This window comes from Lonchura striata, chromosome 15 (assembly GCF_050655825.1).
Source record: "Lonchura striata isolate lonStrDom1 chromosome 15, ASM5065582v1, whole genome shotgun sequence".
Lineage (NCBI taxonomy): Eukaryota > Metazoa > Chordata > Aves > Passeriformes > Estrildidae > Lonchura > Lonchura striata.
This window is the reverse complement of record NC_140717.1, coordinates 4477748-4488869: the sequence shown is the minus strand read 5'-3', so window position 1 is coordinate 4488869 and position 11122 is coordinate 4477748. Positions and strand designations below refer to the sequence as shown.

The 11122-nt window shown below is 67.0% G+C and overlaps 1 protein-coding gene across 5 annotated transcripts; it reads left to right on the top strand.

The window, feature by feature from the left end:
* The first annotated feature begins 39 nt into the window (after nucleotides 1–39).
* GAS2L1 (growth arrest specific 2 like 1) lies at nucleotides 40–10764 on the top strand. 5 transcript variants are annotated; one of them, XM_085592921.1, is made up of 6 exons: nucleotides 40–174; nucleotides 1813–2467; nucleotides 4842–4949; nucleotides 5123–5219; nucleotides 6601–6862; nucleotides 9016–10764. In XM_085592921.1, exons 1-6 carry the CDS (start codon nucleotides 116–118, stop codon nucleotides 10001–10003), a joined length of 2169 nt encoding a protein of 722 aa, XP_085449047.1. In that variant the 5' UTR covers nucleotides 40–115; the 3' UTR covers nucleotides 10004–10764. The 5 variants fall into 5 exon arrangements, with proteins under 5 accessions (XP_085449047.1, XP_085449046.1, XP_085449048.1 ...); XM_085592920.1 differs by having other exon boundaries at nucleotides 1813–2503; XM_085592922.1 differs by lacking the exon at nucleotides 40–174 and adding an exon at nucleotides 488–625 and having other exon boundaries at nucleotides 1813–2503.
* Nucleotides 10765–11122: the final 358 nt, after the last annotated feature.

Below are 11122 nucleotides of genomic sequence, written 5' to 3'. Positions count from 1 at the left end.
GTTTTTTTAAATAAAATTCCCGCTGTTTGTAACCGCACCATTGCTGGCCTTTCTTGAGAGCACCCCCGGGAGCCCGGGGGGCGCGACCCCCGGGCCCGGGCCGGGGTAGGATGGGATGGAGGGGAGGGACGGAGCTGCCCGGTGCATCCCGCCGTGCCTCAGTTTCCCCACAGGGTATGAGTTCCGGGGAAGGGAGGGTGGGGGCAGGAGGAGGCAGATCAATGGGGGTGGGGGGAGTCACCGAGTGTGGCTGTGTGTCACCCCGGCCGCGTCTGTGCCGCGCTCCGGGCCATGCCCTGTCCCCCCCGTGTCCGTGTCCGTGTCCGTGCCCGTGCCCGTGTCCGTGTCCGTGTCCCCCCCGCCCGTCCCCGCCCGCCGCCGCCGCCCCCGTCCCGGCCCTTTCTGGGCCGCCTCCAACTTCCCGGCCGGGGCGCGGCGGCGGCGGCGGCTCCGCGGGGCGGCGGCGGCCGAGCCTCGCTGGGCGCCCCCCGGGCCCCCCGGGCCGCTGCCCGCGGCCGATGGCGGCGGGGGCCGCGGCGGGGCCCCCCCGGCGCTGGGAGCCGCGGCCCGGCGCGGAGCGGGGAGCGGGCCCGGCCCGGCCGTAGCGCGGCGCGGAGCGGCGGCGGTGAGTGCGGCGGGGCGGCGGGAGGCGCCGGGCCCGGGTCCCCCCCGTGTCCCCGCAGGTGCGGATCCCCTCCGCCGGCCCCGCTGGAGCCCCCCGCAATAGGGACCCCACCGCCCAGAGGGACCCCCCCACCCCGAGACACCCCCAGGGACGGACAGCCGCCCCCAGGGCACAGGGGGACCCTGATACCGACACCCCTGAGCACCGACACCCCCTCCGAGGGTAGGGACCCCCCCGGCAGGGACAGCACCCCCCGAGGGAAGGGCACCCCGCGACAGGGACACCCCCTCCCCGGGGGAAAGGGACACCCCCCGACAGCATCCCCCGCTCCCGAGGGATGGGGACCACCCCCCAGCACAGTCCCCCCATCCCCAGGGTAGCAGTGCCACCCCCCAGGTGAGGGGACCCCCTCCGAGGGTGGGGGGCACCCCTCAGCAGCAGGGACACCCTCCCAGGGTGGGGGGCTGGGCTGGGGGTGGCAGTGGAGTGACGGGGCCCCCCCAAGTGGGTGACCCCTCTGCTGAGCCATCGCTGGCTCCTGCACCCCCGCCCCAGGTCAGGGATGGCCGGGGGGTCTCCCCCAGGTGCAGCCCCCACCCCATGGCTGAGTGCTGGGGACCCCAGTCCCCCCACCCCGTGCAGCCCCTCAGGGCTGAACCCCACCAGGGTAGAGGGGGGCTCGCTGCCCCTGGCACTGCCATCCCTCGGGGTGTCACCTGCTCCCGGGGCGGGGACACCGGGGGGAGGACAACGCCATGACTGGGCAGCTTTTAGGGCGGGGTTGGGGAGGGATGTCCCCTCTCTGCCACAGCCCCACCGAGGGTGGGCGTGGGTGACAAGGGACCCTAACCTGGGGGGCGGAGGGGTCACAGGGTGAGGGGGCACGGAGTGGGGGACGTGGAGAATGGGGACACACATGGTGGAGGCCATGGGGTGAGGGGACATGGGCTGTGGGGGGGACACGCGGGGTGCAGAGACGGGGAGTGGGCGTGCTGCAGGTCCTGGCAGGGATCAGGCAGGTCCCGGAGGGGTGGTGGTGGCAGTGGGTCAGCACTCCTGCCCATGGGTAATGTGCGAGGGAGACTGAGGCACAGAGAGGTCAGCGAGGTTGGTGGGTGGTTTGGGGGGGCTTTGGGGGGGACTTTGGGGGGTTTCCTGCCCGTTACAGCCCCCCTTGTCCCCTGCAGGCAGCTTGCCATGGCCGACCCCAGCCACATCCAGTCGGCCGCCTCCAAGAGCATCCGTCCCTTCCGCTCCAGCGAGGAGTACCTGGAGGCCATGAAGGAGGACCTGGCCGAGTGGTTCAACACCCTCTACGACCTGGACATCCAGGTGGACACCTTCCTGGAGAGCCTGGAGACGGGCTGTCACCTCTGCCGCCACGCCAACAACGTCAACCGCACCGCCCTGGACTTCCAGGAGCGGCACCCCGAGGCGGCCGCCCGCATGCGCGTGCCCCAGAACGAGGTGGTCTTCCAGGCCAAGAACGTGGTGCCCGGCTCCTTCATCGCCCGGGATAACGTCTCCAACTTCATCCAGTGGTGCCGGCAGGACCTGGGCATCCAGGACGTGCTGATGTTCGAGACCAACGACTTGGTGCTGAAAAAGAACGAGAAGAACTTTGTCCTCTGCCTGCTGGAGGTGGCCAGGAGGGGCTCCAAGTTTGGGATGCTGGCGCCCATGCTGATCCAAATGGAGGAGGAGATCGAGGAGGAGATGAGGGACCAAATGGCCGACGGCGCGCTGGGCACGCGCCGGGAGAGCCGGGACCCCCAGGCGGGCGCCTACCCCGGCCGGGCCCGGCCCATCACCCTGGGCGACCTCAAGAACCTGGACGAGCTGGTGAGACACGCGCTCCCCTGGGAGCCCTGTGCCTGGGTGAGGGCCTCGCCGGCCACCGCCGGGCCCCGCTGGCCGCCCCGCGGGCGCTCGGTGCTCTGCGGGAGGCCCTGCCCGTCCGCCCAACGGGGAGCTCCGTGCTTCATGGGAGGTCCTCTCTGCCCACCCCACGGGGTGCCCTCTGTCTCCTGGGAGGGCCTGATGTCCACCCTGTGGTCACTCTGTGGTCACTGAGAGCACCCACCTGTCTCTGCCCACCCGCCGAGGGCCGTGGAGGGTCCCACCCATCTCTTTGGCCCCCGGGAGTCCTCCCTGTCTCTGTGGCCTCTGGGAGGTTCTGTCTGTGTCCCCCCAGCCTGGCCACCCAGCAGGGCACTCTGAGGTCCCTGGCAGGTCCCGCGTGTCTCTGCGACCCCTGGGAGGTCGTTCTGCCCAGCCCCGTGGTCCGTGGGATGTGCTCCACCCACCCATCCCAGCTCTCCATGGCTACGGGAGCTCCTCTCCACCCACCCAGGCTCCCGCGGAGCCTCCTGACTCCCTGGGGGGGTTCTTTGGGTGGCTGTGACCACAAGCACAGCGGGGACACGGGTGTCACCTGTGCCCTGCCAGCTGCTCCCCGAGAGGGGGTGACCCACAGGGGTCCCCACCCCAGGACTCCCCCTGCCCTCCTCGGGGCTGCTGTCCCCAGGGACGGACATGGGGACCCCAATTTGGGGTGTCAGAAGGGGGGTGCGGGGACCCCCCCGGGCCGGGAGCTCAGGGCGGATTAAAGCCGGGTGCGGGATCCGTCCCGCGGGTGAGGCAGCGGATTAACCCGGGACGGGGGGGACACGGCGGGGACAGGGGGGCTCTGCCCTCCCCTGACTCCCTAAGCCTTTTTTTAATTGAAACCCCAATTCCTCATTAAGTCCCTCATTAAAGAGCATCCTGACCCCTCCCCTCCGCCCAGGGCCGCTTCAGGGGCCCCCCCCGTGGCTGTTGCCCCCCAAGCCCCCCTGGCCGGGCGCTGCCAGCCCCGGCCGCATTTTTCCGGGCTGCGTAATTCCTCGCCATCGGCTTTTATGGGCAGCGCCAGCGGCGGGGAGGAGCCTGGCGGAGCAGGACCCAGCCCCCCCATCCCCAGGTGCCCCCCCAGGGTGGCAGCAGGGTCACGACCCCCCCCCCCCGTCACTGCACCCCCCTCCCACCCCCCACTCTGTGACTCAGTTTCCCCAGCGGGGGCTGTCCGTGTCACCCGGATGGGAACCGGAGCGACCACATCCTTCCTTCCTCTCAGCGCTGTGATGGGCACGGCTGCAGGAAGACCCCCCCCCCAAAATCACGGAATTATTAAAGAACCCCCAGATTTCGGGGCGAGGCGGCGCCGTGTCCCCCCGCAGCCCCGGGCCGGGGCAGGATGCGGCCGCGTCCCCGCGTCCCCCCGCGGCTCCCGGTTTAATCCCTGACGTCAGGCCGGGATAGAGCCGGCAGCTGGCAGCCAGCGGCACCGCCCGGCCACCCCACAGCTCTGGGGTGCCCTGCCCGGCCCCCCAAATCCTCCCGCTCCGCTCCCCCCCGTGCCACACCTTCACGTTTAGAGGGAGGCCAAAACCCCCGGGATTTACCCCATTTCTGTGGATGGATGTAGGTCCTGCCCCGTGGTGGGGATTTGGGGGGGATCCCCCGTGGTTCAGCAGTAGTGGGGTGGGGGATGTTTTGTGCCCACAGCCGGGGGTCCCGCAGCGGGGGGACCCCAAATGAAGAGAGTTGTGCCCGTTCTCCCGGGGGTGCCCAGCCGTGGGAGGAGACCCCGGCCCCGCTGCACCCGAGCCCACCCAGCTGCTCCCCATGGGGGGCACACAGGGCCCCTCGTGGGTGCCAGTCTGAGGGGCTGGCCCCGTAATGGGGATCCACACTGACCCTACAGGGGTGCCCCACCGGTCCTGTAGCGGAGGGTCCATGACCCACCAGCCCTATAACGGGGTTTTGTGCCCCACTGACCCTATAGCAGGGGTTCTGTGCCCACCAGCCCTATAACAGGGGTTTGTGTCCCACTGACCCTATAGCAGGGGTTCTGTGCCCACCAGCCCTATAACTGGGGTTTGTGCCCCACTGACCCTATAGCAGGGTTTCTGTGCCCACCAGCCCTATAACTGGGGGCCCCATTGGCCCGATAGCAGGGGGTCTATACCTACTGATCCTATAACAGGGGGTCTGTGCCCCACTGACTCTATAGGGGGGTTCTGTGCCCTGCTGGCCCTGTAATGGGGGGGTCTGTGCCCCAGCAGCTCTGTAATGGGGGTCTTTGCCCCACCGGCCCTATAGGCGAGTTCTGGACCCCACCGACCCCATAGCAGGGCGTCCCCGCCCCACTGAGAGCTGCCCTCTGTGCCGGCAGGTGCGGGAGATCCTGGGCTGCTGCTCCTGCCCCTCGCAGTTCCCCATGGTCAAGGTGTCGGAGGGGAAGTACAAAGTGGGCGACTCCAACACGCTCATCTTCGTGCGGGTAAGAGCCTCCCTCACCCCCCTGTCCCCCCGTCACACGGGGACCCCCAAACCCCCCTCGCCCCGCTCCCAGAGAAGGTGGGTGCGGTCCAGAGCCGCATCTCCTGCCCGCGCCGGGGCTCCTGGGGTGGCTTTGGTGGCTTTTGGGGACCAGGGTGACGGCGCTGCCCGCAGGTGCTGCGGAGCCACGTCATGGTGCGCGTGGGCGGCGGCTGGGACACGCTGGAGCATTACCTGGACAAGCACGACCCGTGTCGCTGCGCTGCCCTCTGTGAGTGCCACCCGCAGCCAGCGCCCGCCGCGGCACGCTGCTGCTCCGGAGAGCTGCGGCCCTCCAGTCCCTGCCCTCCAGGGCTTCTGTTCCCGGATTCTCCATGGGGCCCCGTTCCCTGGTTCTCCATGGGGCCCCTTTCCCTGTTCTCTGTGGGGTTCTGTTCCCTGCCTCTCCAAGGGTTCTGTTCCCAGATTTTCCCTGAGGCCCCTTGCCCTGGATTCTCCCTGGGGTTACTTTCCCTGGTTCTCTATGGGGTTTTGTACCCTGATCTTCTGTGGGGTTCCATTCCCTGGCTGTCCAAGGCTTCTGTTCCCAGATTTTTCCTGGGGCTCCTTTTCCTGGTTCTCTTTGGGGCCTCTTTCCCTGGTTCTCTGTGGGGTTTTGTTCCCTAATCTTCTGTGGGGTTCCATTCTCTGGCTCTCCTTGGGTTCCTGGATTCTCCCTGGGGCCCCTTTCCCTGGTTCTCTGTGGGGTTTTTTTCTCTGATCTCCTGTGGGGTTCTGTTCCCAGATTCTCCCTGAGGCCCCTTTCCCTGGATTTTCCCTGGGGTTACTTTCCCTGGTTCTCTGTGAGGTTTTGTACCCTGATCTTCTGTGAGGTTCTGTTCCCTGGCTGTCCAAGGGTTCTCCTGGTTCTCCCTGGGGCCCCTTTCCCTGTTCTCTGTGGGGTTTTGTTCCCTGATCTCCTGTGAGGTTCTGTTCCTTGCCTCTCCAAGGGTTCTGTTCCCAGATTCTCCTGGGGCCCCTTTCCCTGGTTCTCCCTGGGGCCCCTTTCCCTGTTCTCTGTGGGGTTTTGTTCCCTGATTTTCTGTGAGGTTCTGTTCCTTGCCTCTCCAAGGGTTCTGTTCCCAGATTCTCCTGGGGCCTCTTTCCCTGGTTCTCTGTGGGGTTTTGTTCCCTGATCTCCTGTGAGGTTCCATTCCCTGGATCTCTGTAGGGTTCCAGTCCCTGGTTGTCTATGGGATTTTGTTCCCTAATCTTCTGTGGGGTTCCATTCCCTGATTCTCCACGGGTTCCATTCCTGGGTTCTCCCTGGGGCCCCTTCCCCTGGTTCTCTGTGGCGTTCCATCCCGTGGTTCTCCACAGGGCTCTGTTCTGTGGGGCTCCATTCCCTGATTTTCTGTGGGGTTTTGTTCCCTGATTTCCCATGGGTTCCCTTCCTTGGTTTTCCATGGCTTTCATTCCCTGATTTCCCATGGGTTCCCTTCCCTGGGGCTGGGCTCCTCAGGCCACTGATCAGGCTGGAAGGGGGGAAAAGGTGTGTGTGTGGGGGGGTGTTTCCCCAAATTCCCGAGGTGTTCAGCACCTCCGGGAACAGCCCGGCTGGGAAGCCGGGGTGCAGGGAGGGGATGCTGAGCGCTGTCCCCCTGTCCCTGCAGCTCACCGCCTGCCCCAGCCCCGCGCCCCGGGCGTGTCCCCCCAAAAAGCCGCTGCCGGCACCTCCTCGTCCCGCGCCTCCAGCCCCAGCACCCCCCGGCGGCCCCGGCCCCCCCCGGCCGGGGCGGAGCGGGGCCCCCAGCCCCGGGGGGACCCCCCGAAGCCCCCCAAGCAGGAGGGCTTGCCCCCCCGGGGGGGAGCCCCGCTCCGCTCCGGCAGCCCCGCCAGGAGCCCCGCGGAGCCGCGGGGAGCGGGGACGCCCAGGTACGGCCCCCCCCGCGGCCGGGGGGACCCCAAAACTGCGCCGAGACCCCACGGCGAGGGCTCAGCCCCACGGAGGGGACGGGGAGAACGGGGGCGTCAATGGGGAGAAACCTGGGGGGCCGTGGGGGTGCAGGGAGGGACACTGGGGGCACTGGGAGGTGCTGGGGTGCAATGGGGTGACTGGGCTACATTGGGGGGTGCAATGGGGAACACTGGGGAGATCGCGGGGGGCAGTGGGGGGGTGAAAGGAGCAAATGGGGGAATCACTGGGGCAGTGGGAGGTACTAGAGGGTGAACTGGGGGTGCAGTGGGGGAAAATGGGGCACAGTGAGCGGTACTGAGGGGGCAGTGGGGGCGAATTTGGGGTGAAATGGGGGTGCAGTAGGAAAGAATGGAGGAATTGGGGTGCAGTTAGGGAAGGGGAAATGGAGGATGACAATGAGGGTTGGGTGTGGGGCTATGGGGACAGAAATGGGGCACTGGGAGGTGATGGGTGGTGGACTGGAGGGGCAGTGGGAGGGGGTAAATGGGGAAAGCATTGGGGGATCAATGGAAGGGAATAGTGGGGGGCAGCAGGGGGAGGAAAGGGGGGCCGGGCTGCAAGGGGGAATGGGGTGTGTGGGATTTTGTGGGGTTCAATAGAGGGGAGCAATGGGGGCAGGAGGGGTTCACTGGGGTGCAATGGGGGAACAAGGGGGAATGGGGGGTGGAATGAAGGGGCAGTAGGGGAAACGGGGGTCCAGTGGGGTGTGAAGTGGGATGGGATTGGCAGTGGGAGAATGTGGGGTGCCATGGGGGAGCTCATGGCAGTGGGTGTGCAACGGGGGAAATGGGGTTCAATGGAGGGACTGTGGGGTGCAGTGGGGGGGCTGAGGGGGGAGAACGAGGGTGGAATGGGAGGATTCAGTGGGGGTTTAATGGAGGGGGAAATGGGGGACAGTGGGGAGGGAAATGGGGTTCAGGGGGGTTCAGTGGGGGGGTTAATGGGGGCACAAGGGGAAGAGAAATGGAGTTCAGTGGTGGGAATGTGGGGTTCAGCGGGGGTGCAGTGAGGATGGAAATGGGGTTCAGTAGTGGCAATGTGGGGTTCAGCGGGGGTGCAGTGAGGATGGAAATGGGGTTTAAGGGGGGGAATGTGGGGTGCAGTGAGGTGGAATGGGGGTAAAGGGGGAAGAATGAACGGGTGCAGTGGGGAGGGAAATGGGGTGCAATGGAAAGAACGGGGGGTGCCATGGGGGAGAATGGGCAGGGTTCAGTGAGGAGGGGGGCACGGGGGGGTTCCACGAGGAGGGGTGCAATGGGGGTATCAATGTGGGGTGCAATGGGGGTATCAATGTGGGGGTGCAATGAGGGGTGCAATGGTGGGGGGGTTCATGGAGGTTGTGCAGTTCGGGGTATGAATGGGGGGTGCAATTGGGGGTATCAATGCGGGGTGCAATGGGTGTATCAATGGGGGGTTCATGGAGGCTGAGCAGTTGGGGGTATCAATAGGGGGGTTCATGGAGTCTGTGCAATTGAGGGTATCAATGTGGGGGTGAAATCTGGGATATCAATGTGGGGGTGCAATGGGGGTATCAATGTGGGGGTGCAATGGGGGTATCAATGGGGGGGTTCATGGAGGCTGTGCAATGGGGGTATCAATGCGGGGGTGCAATTGGGGATATCAATGGGGGGGTTCATGGAGTCTGTGCAATTGAGGGTATCAATGTGGGGGTGAAATTGGGGATATCAATGTGGGGGTGCAATGGGGGTATCAATGGGGGGGTTCATGGATGCTGTGCAGTTGGGGGTATCAATGGGGGGGTTCATGGATGCTGTGCAGTTGGGGGTATCAATGGGGGGGTTCATGGATGCTGTGCAGTTGGGGGTATCAATGGGGGGGTTCATGGATGCTGTGCAGTTGGGGGTATCAATGGGGGGTTCATGGAGGCTGAGCAGTTGGGGGTATCAATGGGGGGTTCATGGAGGCTGTGCAGTTGGGGGTATCAATGGGGGGTTCATGGAGGCTGAGCAGTTGGGGGTATCAATGGGGGGTTCATGGAGTCTGTGCATTTGGGGGTATCAATGGGGGGTTCATGGAGGCTGAGCAGTTGGGGGGTGCCCTGGGGGTGAAATCCAGGGTGCTCATTCCCTCTCTCCCGCACCGCCCGCAGGCCCCGCGCTGCCGCTCGCTCCCGGCGCTGCTCCGGTGACAGCGACTCCTCGGCCGCCTCGGCGCAGAGCGGCCCCCGCCGCCCCCCGGCCCGCCGGGACCCCGCGGAGCCGCCGGCCCCGGGCTCGCCCCGCGCCCCCCGCAGCCCCGGGCGCGGCCCCGCGCCGCTGCTGCTCATCCGCCGCCGGCCCGACGGGCAGCACTCGTGGGCACGGCCCGAGTCCCCCGCGGGGAGCCCCGGGGCGCGGCGCGACCCCCGGCCCGGCCCCGGGGACCCCGAGGAGCTGGCGCGGAGGCTGCGGGCGCCGCGCTGGCTGGAGCCCGGGCAGGAGCAGCGGCTGTTCCAGCGGCTGGAGGAGGAATTCCTGGCCAACACGCGGCTGCTGGAGCAGCTGGGGGACACGGAGAGCGCGCCCCCCGCCGCCGCTGACTCGGCCTATTGCTCCTCCTCATCCTCCTCTTCCTCCCTGAACGTCTTCGCCAAGCACGGGCTGCCCGCCGAGGACGGGCGGCGGGGCGGGGGCAGCGACGGGAACAACAACGGGAACAACACCGGGAACCACGGCGGGTGCCCCCCGCTGCCGTCCGACCCCACCGTGGCGGATGCGCGGCGCCGCTCCACCTTCTCCAGCTCCTCCGACGAGAGCTGCTGCTTCCCGGCCTCCTGGGACAACCGGGAGACCGCGGGGAACCCCGGCTCCGACACCGACTGGGCCACCGGGGACGACGAGCTGATGGAGACGGAGGAGAGCCCCGGGCCGGGGGTCCCCGCGGCCCCGCCGCGGGCCTGGGCCAAGCCCCGGCTGGACACGCAGCCCCACAAGACGCCCTCCCGGATCCCCACGCCCCGGGGGTACGGGGCGGGCGCCCAGCGGGCCCCCAACGGCAGCCCCAGGGCCTGGGGGGGCGTGCAGAGCATCCCCTCCCTCCTGGAGAACCCCTGGGCCCCGCGGGAGCGCCAGGGGCTGGAGGAGAACGCGTGGCCGTGAGGGGTCGATGGCCCTGGCAGCCCCTGGGGACATCCCCGAGCTGCTGGGCAGGGTGGAGGTGGCACCTGAGTGGGGACACCCGGCCTGGTGATGGGCACAGAGCTGGGGTGGCCAGGACCTCTGCACTTGGTGACTGTTGGCATTGGGGTGGGCCCCGCAAGGAGCCCCCAGCCCCAGCCAGGCCCAAGGGTGCCGGGGTGTCCCCATGCCCTGGGAGCAGCTCCCCAGGAGGGGCCAGCGCGTGCTCCGGGCAGTGGTGGCCAGAGCAGAGCTGGGAATGGGGCTGGAGAGCACCCGGTTCTTCTCCTCCTGGGCTCTTCATCCTCAGTCTTCTCCACTTGTTTTCTTTATCGTAACCTTCTCATCTTGTCTTCTCCTCCTTTTCTTGCTATTCTTGTCATCCTCCTCCTCATCTCTCTCCTCTCTTCTTTTGGGCTGCCTCTTCCTTCTCTTGTCTTCTCTCCTCCTCTTGGCTTTCACATCCTTTTCCCTCATCATCTTCCCCTCTTTTCTTCATGGCCTCATCATCACTGCCTTGGCCATATTCACCTCTCCACCCCTGAGACGACTCGGGGACATGCAGTTTGTCACCACAAGCCCTATTTCAGGGCAGGAGAAGGTCCCCAGCTGGCCCCAGCACCGCTCACAGCTCGTGTTGATGTCCCCAGGGTGGGACAGGGCTGTGCCCCCAGCCCAGGCCACCGTGGCCCCCACCCCTGCATGTCCTCTCCAGCCAGTAAAGACCAACGGAGCTGAGCCCACCACGTCTGGTCATCTGTGCAGGGGGATTCAGGCTCCCAGGCCCAAGGGAGGGAGGCTCTGGGGGTCCCAGGAGGGGTGGGAGCAGTGAAGAGCTGAGCTGAGGCCGAGTGCCAATGTCCTGTACCCCTTATAGCCACTGGGACCCCTCCAGAGGTGTCCTGGAGCCCAAAGTGCCCCGTGGCCAGGGACCTTCACCTCAGGGCTGCTGGCCCAGGGGGACATGGCAGCTGGTGGCTCCCCAGGAAGGTCCAGACCTGCTGGTGGTGACCACCCTGCTGTGACTTTGGGGGTTCCAAAGCAGGGTGGCCACTGTGGTCCCCGGACACCAGCTCTGGCAGTGTGGTGCTGGTGGCCCTT

Coding starts and splice junctions, on each gene's coding strand:
- GAS2L1 (XM_085592920.1), top strand. CDS start 116: ATGGAGGGGAGGGACGGAGCTGCCCGGTGCATCCCGCCGTGCCTCAGT. Junction 2,504..4,841: donor CCTGGGAGCCCTGTGCCTGG/GTGAGGGCCTCG, acceptor CTGTGCCGGCAG/GTGCGGGAGATCCTGGGCTG. Junction 4,950..5,122: donor ACACGCTCATCTTCGTGCGG/GTAAGAGCCTCC, acceptor CGCTGCCCGCAG/GTGCTGCGGAGCCACGTCAT.